Source organism: Paramisgurnus dabryanus, chromosome 3 (genome assembly GCF_030506205.2).
Source record: "Paramisgurnus dabryanus chromosome 3, PD_genome_1.1, whole genome shotgun sequence".
Taxonomy (NCBI): Eukaryota; Metazoa; Chordata; class Actinopteri; order Cypriniformes; family Cobitidae; genus Paramisgurnus; species Paramisgurnus dabryanus.
The window spans coordinates 3686694-3701732 of record NC_133339.1 but is presented as its reverse complement, the minus strand read 5'-3'; the positions used below and the strand labels follow the sequence as shown (position 1 = coordinate 3701732).

Below are 15039 nucleotides of genomic sequence, written 5' to 3'. Positions count from 1 at the left end.
GAATCGTCATCTCTGTAATTTGGCCAGGATTTGGCAGGGTCGTATATCAAGGCTGTGTGCTTTTTAATTAGTTTTCCTGTTTCTGGATCATTCGCTAAGGAGCGCACACGCATACAGAGAGGCATCCATCCGCTTCTTATGGCTTCCCTTGCGAAACTTGAGGGTTTTGTTATATATTTCTGCCTTTAAATGTCTAATCAGTCTCTCCTGGTCCTTATTTGATTATTAATATTTAAAATGTGCAGTACTTTCATTAAATGAGATCTATGTATAGTGATAAAAACGGTTTGGCAAGATGAAAAATTCAAACACTTGTTTTAAAAGCATGCATCAGGTTTATTTCAAAGCACATAGTGTATTTACGTTAATTTTATGCAATAAAAATGATATTTGCACCATATTTATGAAAGTTAAGACTGAATGGACCTGAAAATGTCAAATGGTGTAACCGCCAATTGCGCCAAAGAATGAGAAATATAAAATATTGGCATGCAAGTGTAATAAAAAAACATTTTATTTATTTTTAAATGTAAATTTTAATGCAATTTTGTAATATTTGTCCTGACATATGCTGAAAACAGCTATGTTTTCTAAATAATCTTTGACAAATGATGTAAAAATGCATGTAAAAAATCATATTGCACTAAACTAGATTTTTTATTAATACATTTATATTTTAATTTAAAAAATACTAGTTACACCAATCGACACAGACCGGTTACACCACATTGACATTTTTGCAATTATCCCCCAAATATTCTTTCAAAATAAAATTAAACCAGAAATGTTAGATTTATTCCTTAAAAAAGAGAATGTATGCAATTTTAAAATTTTAACCCCTTTACATTTAATTAAACCAGATGGACACAAAATAATTAACGTCACGTCATTGACCCATAGGCAGAGCTGACAGCCGCATCGCATATCAGTATTTAATAGTACTTGTTTGTTACTGTTGTGTGTCCTGTGTGTGTACTTACAAAGTGATCCATTGAGATTGAGGTGTCTGTCTGTGGTCATCAGATGCCCCACATTTACACTGCCACAGTAACTATCATGAACTGCAACACACATACACACAACAAAAATCAGACACGTGCAATCCCAGCATGCATTTCAAAACTTTAGCACGGGGGCGAAAGATTGGGTGTGAATTTGCATATTTGCATAGATACCACACTGAGATCCTAAACATCCCTAAACATCCTCTACTAAGGCAACCAGGAATATTTTCTTTATTGATATTGTTCACCAAAAACAAGGTGTAACCCTGAAATCACTCAAATGAGACCCTGGACCACAAAACCATAGGGGGCATAAGGGAGTAGGACAATTTGAAAATCTAAGGGTACAAAAATAAAATCGCCTTTAAAGTTGTCCATATTAAGTCCTTAGCAACATATGTATTGACAATAGAAAATGTACAAAATATCTTCACGAAACTTTATTCTTTACTTTATATCCTAATGATTTTTGTCAAAAATGTATAATTTTGACCCATAGTGTATTGCTGGCTATTGCTACAAACATACCTCTGTGCCTTATGACTGATTTTGTGATCCAGGGTCACATACTGTATATCAATATGGTCCAAAAGCATAAATTAAGGACATCTCAGTCTCACCTGTCTTGTCTACACTGTTCATACGGGCGTCTGCAACGGTCTGATGGGCAGCTGAGGACATTGATAAGGACTGCGATAAAGAATATGCAGTTTCGTCATTTGTCATCTGGTCCGAATGGAAGGAGCAATCCTTACAGATGTAGCCGTTCGCTTTAGTGTGCGTCTCTGTTTTACTAGTGTCTCCATTCTCCAACATCAAACTGTGATCGGTTCGCCTCCGCCGCGCTGAACACAACATGAGAAATAAACAGTAAAGAGTCAACTATTTAAACTAACCACTGGTGAAAACTACAGGAGTGATATCTACAGCATCACATTATTGTATAACAGGCAGTGCTAGCTAGAAGGCATGCTTTTCTTTTGGACTAGTTTAGGGTTAATAAGACCAAAAACAAGTTAATAGTTGTCACTGACTTGAGTACGTGTGTGCGGTTGAGCTCTGTCTGAGGGTCGACTGATCCAGCAGGCTGGAGATCAGAGATGCATCACTGGCGGTGCTGATGATGCTCACGTCTGATGCGTACTGAATCTGATCTTTCTGAGGAGTCTGAGTTGCGCTCTGGGACTCGTATATGGACGATTCCCGCTGTTGCCTTCTGCTTCGAACAGACCTTTTGGGGAAAACATAATGTTAACATGTTTCATTTGAGGTAGAGATAAAGGTGAAAAACAGTCTACAACTATTTTTTGAATGAGCTACTGTTGAAAGTAGTTTCTGAACTCCTCATGTTCACGATCATAACTTTTCATAGCTTTGTGTCAGGCAGATGGCCTATTAATCACCTAAGGCAGGCAGGCAAGTTGTAAAAACTTGCTTTAAATCATGCTAAAAAATGTGAAGGTCATAGAAAAACACCTTTTTGAGGAATATTCGTTCTTTCTTATCTTTTAAATGCCATGCCAGCTTCTAAGGCTACATTCATGGCGAAAATAAAGTCTAATTATATAAAGTAAGATTAGAAAAGATGTTTAATATTTATTCTTGAAATAAAAAATTAAAAAAGACTATTAAAAATGTAAATATAATGCCAGTTCTTTGATCAATATTTGCATAATTACATTGAACATGTTGAATTTACATGTATTCATTCAGCAAACACTTTTATTCGATGTTATGTACAATTGAGAAAGCCCATAGGGCTGTCAGATTATTAATTGCGATTAATCGCATACAAAATAAAAGTTTGTGTTTGCACAATATACGTGTTTGTACTGTATGTAATTATAAATAAACAAACATTTATGTATATATTTAAGAAAATAAATTGTGTGTATATATTATATTTTATGGAAAAAGTTATTTTTAAATTAGTGATGCACCGATGTATCGGCCGATTTATGATTAATTTGAAACCATCGGCATATTGGCAATAGCACAAGAAAAGCCGATACAGATTGCTTATTAAATATTAAGTTGCATGTCTGTTGCATAATCCAGCATGTTAAAAAATCATCATCAAAATTATTAAATAATTCCCAAAACAAAATAAAATCTGTACAAATTATAATTTGTCAAACATGCAATGTGGGGGAAAAAATTGTAAAGCGGCAAGTTAATCACGTGAGAGATTACATATTCACGTAAGATTTGTAGTCAGATAAAGTTTTTTTCAGGAAAATGACTGCAGGCTTTTTTTTCAAAATCTTGGGGGAAAAAAAAAAAATCACAAACATATATCCTAACTTTTATTATGATGGTCAGTTAAATGTTAAATAGATCCAATCCATGTTCAGTAAAAAATATTTGATGCAAAAAGTAACACACATAAATTATGCAAACACAAACTTTTATTTTGTATGTAATTAATCACAATTAATTTTTAAATTCGAGATGCAGCGATTTTTGATTAATTTGAAACTAGCGGCCTATCGGCAATAGCACGAGAAAGGCCAATACAGATTGCTTATTAATTATTAAGTTGTATGTCTGTTGCATAATCAAAAATCATCATCAAAATAATTAAATACTTCCCAAAACAAAATAAAATCTGTACAAATTATAGTTTGTTAGATGTGCAATGTAGGGATGGGCATTCGATTAAATTTTTTTAGTTGATCGTCGGGAGAATTAACGATCGACTATCGATTAATCATTAATATTTTTATCATAAAAAATAATTATTTAACTTTTATAATTCAAAAATGTTGAATAAAAAATACAGCGCGTTTTCCTACATGAGACCTTTATTACGAGATCAACTTGTGGCAAACAGTTAAACTACATTTAGTTAGACAAACGGAAGATATATGCGCTTGAATATGCGGTGCTCTAAAGCAGCGGAACCTGCAGCTGCGAGCCGCATTCTTAAACAGAGACTTAATTTGTTCCAAAAAATCATGACCTCTTCATGATTATTTTTTTGAAATCAAAACGGAAGGTCAAACTGCTTCAAGACACATGCTACGCTAGGCAACGCAACCTGCATTAGATAAAAAAAGTATTCGATTAATCAATAACAAATTAACGTCATCGACTAAATTCTTAACGATCAATTATCGATCGTCGATTAATCATGCCCATCCCTAGTGCAATGTGAGAAAAAAATTGTCGTAGTTAATCACGTGAGAGATTACATATTTACATAAACAATTCGGTCAGATTAAGAGATTTCAGGAAAATGTCTGCGGTCTGTTTTTTCCAAAATCTCGAAAAAAGACCTAAAATTGCCACAATTTTATCTCAACTTTTATCTTACTTTTATGTTTGTCAGTTGAATGTTAGATATATCCAATCCATGTTCAGTAAAAATAATTTGATGCAAAAAACAACACACATAAACTATGCAAACACAAACTTTTATTCTGTACGCAATTAATCGCGATTAATCGTTTGACAACATAAACCTCAGTGTATGAAACTGAGCCAATGGGTGATTCTGTCCCCATATTATGTAAACGTGTTGGCACGAGGGTGTGGATGTCTACAGATAAGAAGTGATGTCCCTCACTGAGGCTTGTTATCTTCTCCTGACAGAGAGATGACAATCTGACCTGTTCGCACTCGTTGTTGAGCGCTTGTTGGAGCTGACGTTGTGATTCTCTGTGAGCTCAGCAAAGCTGCCATCAGCGTAGAAACCGGCGCTGGTTTGTAGTCTTAAACTCCGGCGTGACATTCTGGGCGAGTCGTACACAGGATTGATCTTGTGCTCCTTCTCGAACTCGAGAGCGGAGGAGGAGTAACTGGAGCTGAGGAGGACAACAGAGAACGTGAAAACTCAATCCTGTGCTTACAGCAGTTTTTATAAAATAAAAAAAAACACCATCCAATCCAAGCTTATTTACACAGAAGCACAACTCTTGGAAACCCAGGAATGTTTTAGGCAGATCTGACTTAAGATTTTAAGGCAAGTTTTGAAGATTTTAGCCTGGTCTGTAATTACACATGAAAGATACGACTTGCGCATCTGCCTAGGGCCGTCCGGACTAGTTAAACCTGGGTGTTGCAGTAAAGAAGGTCACCAAGATGCTTACGGCAATGCTCCAGGAGTTACTGTTGTCTCTATGAGAGACCAGATAAACTGCTTAAAGGGCAACTTTTATGCAAAATCCACTTTTACGAGATGTTAGGACAATGTGTGTTGGCAGTGTGTGACCACAATAACCCTACAGTAAACAAAATCCACACACTCCTTTAAAAAAAAAACAAATTTGAACCAAATGTCTTATTAGACATCACTTTTTAACTATAAAAACCAAAAATAAGATATTCTTATAAAATTACACTTTGAGACTTACAATGAAGTGCATCCCAAGGTGCTTAAATGAGCATTGAAGAAGTAATTTATTTGTGAGTCATCCAACACTTACAAAGCAAATACTCAAAAGGTTCAGAAATCTGGAGAAATGTGATAAAGATGACTTTACAGGCCAGGTGCATCAAGTGGTGTAAACAACAAAAATACTGTGTGGTTCTGCTATACACATTGAAACTTTGTGTTTATAAACATCAGAATGAAGCCAAATATTTTCTAGGGCCTTTACAGACGCTACATCTAAACAATATTAACCATCAGGATGAGCATGTGTGCAAAGTAGAGGTCTTCACGGGTCCACTTAGATCCGAAAACCCGAGGTCCGACACGAGACCCGATCGGGTTCGGGTCTAAAAGTTTCACATGTGCCTCGGACACGGGTCGGGTACAATAATAGCGGCATCGGGTCTCGGGTAATTTAAAAATGAATGTGTTTTTTCTGAACGGACCCGAGAAGACCCGAACTCTCTCGCCTGTGTGCGTAATGTCCTTTTCAAACCTCTCATCTGTTTGCCAAGAGTGCTTGCGACATTGTGTGGTTGTCGGAAGGTTCATTTTCGTTGAGACAAACATGTCAGTCAATTATAAATGTACATTTTAGCGGTTATGTTGGTGTCGTCGTCAGATAACAAAGTAAAACGAATGGAGCAGCTCGCCAAATTGGTTGCAAGGCCACCGGAGTTTCTTTCTGTCTGACTGCTGCGCGGTCTGCAGAATGCACACACGTCAGTGCCGTTTACATTCGGTTCCAGTCGGGTTAAAAAAAAAATTCACTAGTTCGGATCGGACTTGGGTCTAATTTTCTCGGGTTTGTCTCGGGTCGGGTCTTTCTTTAAAAAAAAATTATTTATGCACATCGGGTTCGGGTATGAGGTGATATCTTTTATCCCCTACCGAAGATGTTGTGAAAGGAAAGCAAATAAAGAGTTTATAATCAAGACAACAATATTCACTAGGGCTGCATGTCATGCATGATATTGAAGAAAAATGCGATGTGATAATTTGATAAAAAATGCGAAATACAATGTGTGATGTAAAAATGCTGCAAGTTTTGTATAAAAAAAATATTAATTTTCACATACTTTCTGGGATAAACATACTCTCTCTTTTTCAACAGTCTCTCTGCATTACCTGATATTTTGACTATTTTTTTTTTTAAATATTAAAATAATTCTGTTATCACAAACACAAACACATTTGCAATATTTCTATAATTTTGATGCATTTTACTGTTTCCCCTAATATATCAAAGTTCAGCTCTCAGACACAAACAGCATGTTTCATGTCAATTATTTCATGCGTTTAATATGATCATGTTAAGATTAGGGATGCTAAACAATTAATCGCGATTAATCGTTAGCAGAATAAACGTTTTTGTTTACACCACATGTGTGTGGAAATGAATTAGACACGAGTGAAAAGAGCAAGATAACTCACTGGAAAATGTCCGGTTGTGCTGTTAAGTGTCAGAATAAGAATGCCAAAAAAGATGGCTTTCATTTTTATAGAATACCATCGTCGAAGACATCATTTGAAGATAAATGTAGGCGTTTATGATTACAATAAGCCCTTAAACGGACAGAATGGAGCGATGAAATCATCTGGAAATCTTTTAATAATTAGAATAGAAAATAAGGAGAGAAGATGTCCGGTGTTCTGTCGAAGTCTGTTCCCTCCATGTGTTTCTTATAGCGTTTTTATCATGTTACAATTATAATTTATTAAGGAAGAAATAATAAAAAACAGGAAAATTATGAAATATTTAATAAACGCTATTATATATAATACATGATAGTATTGCTTTTACATGTACTTTAGCGATTCAGACTGTAAAAATATTTGATTTAGCAAAAAAGAACAATACATATACATTACATACATGCATATCAGTAGCCAAGCCATTTAAACTTTTTATCTATCTAAAAAATAAACGTAACGTGATTAAAACGCTATAAGAAACATTGCACTAAAGGGAAACATAGGGGAATCAGACTTCGACAGAACACCGGATCCATAAAAATCACGGTTTAATGCTAAAACACTTCACAACCCTACTGCGGAGCAGTCACTTTCTGCAACCAGTTTGGCTCCGCCCACAAAAAGCGTCATCTCTGTTTGCAAACACGAAATTGGTCTATAGGACAAAACACATTTCTGGGTTAAAATGACCCAAATAATGGGTTGTTTTAACCCAACTGCTGGGTTGTTTCAACATGGTTAGTTAACAATAACCCAGCAGTTGGGTTAAAACAACCCATTATTTGGGTCATTTTAACCCAGAAATGTGTTCTGTCCTATAGTTACCCCTGGGTTAAATATTTTTTAGAGTGTGGTACTCTAAACATGATCATGACAGTTAAGAAACCAAATCATTTTTATATCAAATAATCATCATCAGGTGATTATGTAATTGTAACATGCAGAACCTAAAACTAACATTTTGCAACACCTGCCGATGGCCAGTGACTTGAGTCAATTTAAAGGCCATAAAACTGCAAACTACTTCTGTACCAACTAAACATATTCAGGTAACACTGCAATAATGTACCATGCCCAAATATGATCAAATGTCACAGACTATCTGGCGATTATCGCGGTATAATACATTCACAAATGCATATTTTATTTGCATTTGGGGCTTAGGGAGTGTTATTTTTAAGTCCCAGCAACAGGTCTTTTTTAACTATTATCAAAGATCTTTTTCATGTTTAAATACTTCCTTTTAGCTCATCTTAATAGGAGATAACAAACCCGAGTAAGGGCAGTTTACATAGTAAAAAAAACACTGTAATAATTCATGCATAAATGCATAAAAGGTCTCCACATCTGATAACAGATCACAACATAAACAGAGGAAATGGTATGCAGCTCAAGTTTCTAAAAATAACATAACATTTATGCATTCATTCAAGCTATACATCAATATGTGTGTTCCTAGGAACCCCTGACCATTGCGCTGCAAACCAATTGAGCTACAGGAACATTACCAAACTATTAACTACTGTCAGTAAAGCACTACACTACTAGTAGAAACACCCACTGGAACAGCGCCACATCAGATTGAATAAATTGCATCCACCCAACCAGGGGTTAATTCTTAAAACTTCCTAAAAAATTACTAGAAGTGAGATTATCTTTAGCGTGCACGCTCTCTGAACAGGCTACAATATGACATCATCCTTGTGGTCACACCAGACTTCACTTCTTCACCAGTATCTTACCATCACACACGGAGTACGTTTACCTGCACAGCATAAGCGGATAACTATCAAAAATCTGCTTATTATAAAAAACTGTTTTCATGCGTTTACATGCAAATCAATAAGCCGGCTATGCAGACAAATGCGTTTACATGGGACTTGAACACTTATCAGTTTTCTCGCAGGCAGTGACGTCACCACCTATAGTACATAATAGTCGATCAAAAAGTCAACGGCATTTCTGTCTTAAGCTGTACTGTTGTATCTCTTCACGTGTGTGCAGAACCTGTAAATGTAACATGAGCTTCTATTTTAACAGCTTTTGTCGAGCGGAGACTTTTATGCGTTACTTTGCGCTTACTTCCGCGAGTGACGTTTATCTTTCATACGCGGAGACATGCGCACATGGACAAAACCGTGAGAAAGCCGGTTAAGGTGTTTACATGCCACGCGAAATCGGCGTAACGTGTTATCAGTTTATTAAGCATAATCGGCGTAAGACTGTGCATGTAAACGCACTCACTGTGGCTGGTTTTCAAATGGATGACAAAAGTTTTACATTGATGCACAATTAGGCAGAATATTTTTTTTTAAATGAAACATTTATTTGATTCAGTGAATCAAAGGTTTTCAACCTACAGCACTGCACGTTCTGTGTATCTTCCTTATCTGACAGGCACAGTTTAAGCTATAGACCCATATCCATCTATACATAGAGGCCCTATAGCAGCTGTTTCTGTAGGCAAAAATAAAGAAAGCTCTTTGCCATATTGGAAAGGTCAAAGTCGGTTCAAAAAAAGACTCAAGAGCAAACCACAAGGTTCCTACACCTTAGTTTACTTCAAATTCAAGGACCTTTCAAGGACTTTCCAGGTCCAATACCCTCAAATTCAAGGAGTAAATGTGGGGACACATTTCATGTAAGAGCAAGGTTACCTTTTTAAGATACATTGTTACAGTTCCCTTCCGAGGGAACTCGCGCTGCGTCACTGCGGTGACACTTTGGGGACGCATCCAGAAGTAAGAGCGTCTGAATGTGTATATCAATTTCAACCAATAGTGAGGCTTAAGGACAAAGACAGGGAGATGCAGGAGCCAGGAAGTATATCGCTATCTGAAATATTGCCAAAAATGGTGTTACAGGGACGCAGGAAGTATGGCAAGGGAGAAGCGTCTCGTTCCCGTCTCAGGGAAAAACAGTTACACACTAGGGATGCTAAACAATTAATCGCGATTAATTGTTAGCAGAATAAAAGTTTTTGTTTACATCACATATGTGTGTAAACTGTGTATAATAAATATGTATATATATATATATAAATATGAACACATTCATGTATAATTTTAAGATTTTTTTTTATATATTAAGTATTTATATTTATATATAATATAAATGATACATAAATATACAAACGTATATACACATGTAAACATTTCTAAAACATATACATGCATGTGTTTACATTTATTTATACAAAGTTATTATACACAGTTCACACACATATATGATGTAAACAAAAACTTTTATTCTGCTAACGATTAATCACGATTAATCGTTAAGCATCCCTATTACACACGTAAGCACAGACGTTTTTATATGTCAACACAACTATGCAAAAAAGCATTTTGGTATGAATCCTCATTAAGCTTAGTTTATCATTAAATAATTCTGCATATGAATAGTAAAAAAAGATTTACATAAAAAGTGCAGTTCTGTGGGTCTCTAGCACCAGAGATACAAAATGTGAACCCACTTTGGGAAACATAATTGAAGTTTGCCCAAAATTTGAAGCCACGGGCAAAACAACTGCTAGACTACAACTGAAGTCTGCGAACAAACACGATTGACATGATAATGTCTGTCAAATCATCTTTGAAGAAAGTGCCAACAATCTGGTTGCTCTAGATTCAATTTAGTCCCATAACAAAAGTGAGAACATGCCACTATTTACTACTGACATGTATGATAAATGTTTGAAAAGATGAGAGATAAAGAACAAAGTTGTAAAAAAAAATGATGATTTCCCCCATCATCCAGACCAGAAACATACAAAACCTTCATTGAGATGCACAATCGCTTAACTATGGCCAGTCCACCCCCTCATACAGTCACTGCCAGACTGAAATAAATATTTTTACAGCAAATATTAAAACTTGACCAGATCCCTAAAGCATCGAGTAAGAAGTGGGATGAGACTAAATATAGTATATTATATAATACACTATTATATGTAAAGTGGACGAAAATCTGGTAATGTGAATAGGGCTGTGACGATAACCGCGTCACCGTATCACCGCAGTAATGAGATGCCAACCGCGGTGCTGAGTTCATCATCGTCATCACCGCACTTTTTTATATTTTCTTTATTTTGCTGGTGAAAGTTACAGAAGTCATATGGTGTATGATATGAACTATACACAAAAGTCATTGTTAATCATAATTTACTGTCTTCCATCCTGTGTTCAAGGGTTCTAGAGAAAAAACTGCTTTCCGCACAAGGGGGAGGGACGGTGCATTAAACATATATAGGGGTTTATTATGTGCGCATGTCTTATAATTGTTATTTAATTTCAGTACTTAAATACACACAATAGCCTACTGTCACGGGCGCAATCTTCTTAAACATGAAGCCATTAATTTAAGCGCTTCATGCCCAGGTGCTCTGATATTTATTGCATGCCATGGAACTGTACCAACTCACTCACTGCGCGAATAACAAAATCTCAAGTGCAAGGAAATCTCACAGCCACGCGCATTACATTATTCAGGTGCAAGAAGGTCACCGGGCAGCACGAAATGCGCGTTGGTACTGATAATAATAGCATAATTATTTAAAACTATAATGTTCAAACATGCCAACTAGTTATGAAGGCTAGCGCGGTCGGCTGTAGACCTATATGTCTGACTATCGTAGCGAGGAAATGCCACTATCTAAAATCACATCTTGTGATGATTAACTATCATGTGGCGTTTGTCGGACTTGGAAGCACCAAACATACCTTTAGTAAAGCATAAAACTTCAGCCCAGCAACGACAGTTGGAAATCTCCAAGACTTTTGCGAGAGGAGCAAAGTACCAAAGGGACAGCACAGCAGTCAGGCAGGTGAGGACTTACTGACCGCGTGACCCGTTAATGCTGTAAACTAATTTCTCCGGCTCGGGATCAAAAAAGTTTTATTATCTTCTTGATTAGGGGTGGGCGATAAACCGGTAGACAAAATTAACCGGTAGAAATTTGTCAACCGGTAGGGATTTTGGACTATCGTTTCTATCAAGGTTACGTGCCCACGTCACGCTCCTGTGCGTGTGGTCGCGAAAACGTAACGTTTGTACATGTATTTAAGCACTGCAGTTTTAAAACAAGTTATTTTAAGCCATTGAAACACAGACAACAGATCTGTATGCGTGCGTTCTTTCTGTGTGTCAGGAGCGGACAAGTCGCGCAACCGCTGCTCTTTCTGTCTGTGAGGAGCGCGCAAGTCGCGCGACCTCTGCTTATTAAGCTCGTGAGCATTTTTCCCGCTTTATTGGCCTTAAATACACATATGCGTCAAAATTCCCGTCTTTGCAAGCATCATCATAAACACGACCAGTAAGGTCTTAAGAGAAAGTAAACAGCTAAAAGAGAAAGCGCATGTGTAACAGTGTATTGGATCCGGACTTTGGTCTTAAAGGGGAAGTTACCTAATTTTGCTCCTGTCTGTCACTCGTGTTAATCAAACAGCATTGAGAAAAAAATTCTCTCGCTCCTGATTAAATCACTTTTCTACCTTAAATAAAAATATATATAGGCCTATACATACATGCATAATTATTTATTATCATTCTTATTGACTGTGTATCTTCAGAGAGCTTGAGTTTTGTTTGTTTTTATCTTCTTTCTATGCTTGTATATGTTTTTTGTGAGAATTATGAAAATTTCTATGGTATTAAAGATTTAAACCTTATTAAAACATAAAAAACTCTACCGTGATACATATCGTTATGATGATATAAAATTAATCCTATCGTGATAGAAGATTTTGGTCATATCGCCCACCCCTATTCTTGATTATGTAAATGGCCAGCAGTAATTTAAAGCATTGATTGGAGTATCCATAAGTTTTGCGCAGTTATTTACGGGATGATGCAATACATTATTTCGTGTCGTATCTGCTTTGAAAAATTATAATTAAACATATTAACTATAGTAACATGAAATAGTATTTATTTTCGTTTCTTTTGAATTTAATATGAATTATGGAACAGTTTTTGTCATTGTTTGTAACCCATTTTATTGTGCAATAAATTATTTAACGTTCAACCCGTTGCGTTTGGAGGAGTGCGTTATATCCACGGAGTGTTACCTGAAAAACACCCTAAAAATGTCTAAAGAAATTGGAATCAAGGTTTTGCTTACAAGAAACAATGTTAAGCTCGACATGTTTTTTCTAGTTTTTTTCAGGTTGCTATTGTATGAAATGTATTGTACAAAATGGGTTATAAACGATGACAAAAAATTATATAATTACTATATATATATATATATATATATATATATATATATATATATATATATATATATATGGAAATAAATATTATTTTATGTTGTTATTGCTAATATAATTTGTTGTTTTAATAATAAATAAGAAGACGTTTCCGATGCTTTGCGGGGGTGGGGGGTTGTGCTTTTGGGCTTTGGGGGTTACTGTTGTGCGGTTAACCGCATAACCGCATGATTTTTTTTATGCTTCACCGCGGTGAGAAAATATCCTAACCGTCACAGCCCTAAATGTGAATATACTTTCTATGCAAGCATATGGAAAACTTGATTATCTTGAAGTACATTTGAGTAACTTTTAATGCAAAGCAATAGAAATACATTATTAATCACACAACAGTTTACATCAAAATCACAAATGTGCAGCCGTATACCCACAACCCATCTCTCCGAAGACAAACAACACAGTAATAAAAGACGTCTGATAAGAGAAAATCTTATTATTGAGGACACACAGAGCTCCAAGTGAGATTAGGACGAGTGTTTGTACTGTGGCTAAAGAGTTCAGGCTTTACTTAGCAAGGTCCTACGGAGTTCAAATCCATGTCTGTTCAATGGTCAAGAGCTGGCATTTCGGTCTTCACTTATACTCAATAAATATAGCATCAGCCGACCATATGTGCCCACTTACTATAACAACACTTGATCCTGCATCTTTCACACTATAAAACACAAATACAAAACACTCACTGGCAATGTTTACACAGGGATTCCCTGATATTTAAAAAGTGTCTTACAACCTCACAAATAGTTATTTTCATCTTACAGTTAGTTATGATCCATTATGCCCCTTTAAAGCCACAATATGTACATTTTCACCCGTAGAGGTCGCTATTACACAATAACAAAGGTGAAGCTTAATGACGTTATGAGGATAGCACGGATATCAAGTCATTAAAAGGGTGACAATTTTTATGTAGACAAGGGAGGCAAGCCATTATTTAAAATAGAAATTTTACAAAATTTCTCTGGATTTACAAATCCTTAGTTTTGTTTTTTGTTTTTTTATATTTTATTACAAAACTCTTACATATTGTGGTTTTAAATTAGAACTGATATTTCAGGCAAACAAAGGAAGCAGAATATAATACTCCAAAAATAGCAATTTGCATATTTACTGTATGTTATTTTGTCATTTTTTTATAATATTTAGCTTTTCAAATGCAAATTATTAACATTATATTGATGAAGAAGAGGTTGCATTACCAGTTGATGTGACGTGCAACAAAAAAACAAATGTGATTGCAAATTCAGTTTTACATTTTACCTCATACATATTTACATTTGCCCTAAAGCTATCACTCGGATTAATAAAAAGCATTTTAACAGAAGCTGTCAGGCTATTATGCATCTCGGTCACGCTGTACAAGAGAAGAAAAACAACCAATTTTGTGAGAAAAGCATGTGTTGTTAAACAACAAGCCACACATCTTTTGAAATCTTATACAATTCTCTTTTGAAATCTGGCATAATATTAGCCTAAACTGATGATATAACTGAAATATTCTGCATTCCTACATTTAAAAACTGACAAATAAAACAAAAATTAAACAAGAAATACAAAAGGTGCAGTGTGTAGATTTTAGCGGCATCTAGTGGTGAGACAGTGAATTGCAACCAATGGCTCAGTCCACCGCTCACCCCTCCCTTTCGAAAGCACAGAGAAGCTACGGTAAAGACAGAGATGTTTTCATCTGAGACAACTCTGTGGCTGTTTACACTGGGCATTAACATGTTTTTTATCGATTGGATCACAAGTGGACGACGTTAATGCCAGGTGTAAACGGTGTTCAAAGCATTTGGGCTCGTCTACTTTCGATTCAGAGGTAGTCGAAAACACTAACATTTTTTCTGACTTCTGGAGTGAACACAGCACTTTTTTTAGCCATTCATTGATAAAACTAAAGCGGCTGATCACCGTA

The 15039-nt window shown here is 35.8% G+C and overlaps 1 protein-coding gene across 10 annotated transcripts in view; it reads right to left on the bottom strand.

Moving 5' to 3' along the window:
* Window positions 1-15039, bottom strand: part of sun1b (Sad1 and UNC84 domain containing 1b) — a 47535-nt gene that overhangs the window by 21484 nt on the left and 11012 nt on the right. For all 10 annotated transcript variants that reach the window (XM_065278006.2, XM_065278004.2, XM_073813753.1 and 7 more), the window contains 4 exons: window positions 4616-4810; window positions 2039-2235; window positions 1625-1849; window positions 981-1061 (listed from right to left, as the gene is read on the bottom strand). In XM_065278006.2, the coding sequence (XP_065134078.2) occupies window positions 981-1061; window positions 1625-1849; window positions 2039-2235; window positions 4616-4737 (625 nt within the window). In that variant the 5' untranslated portion in view covers window positions 4738-4810. The remainder of the gene's footprint in view (window positions 1-980; window positions 1062-1624; window positions 1850-2038; window positions 2236-4615; window positions 4811-15039) is intronic.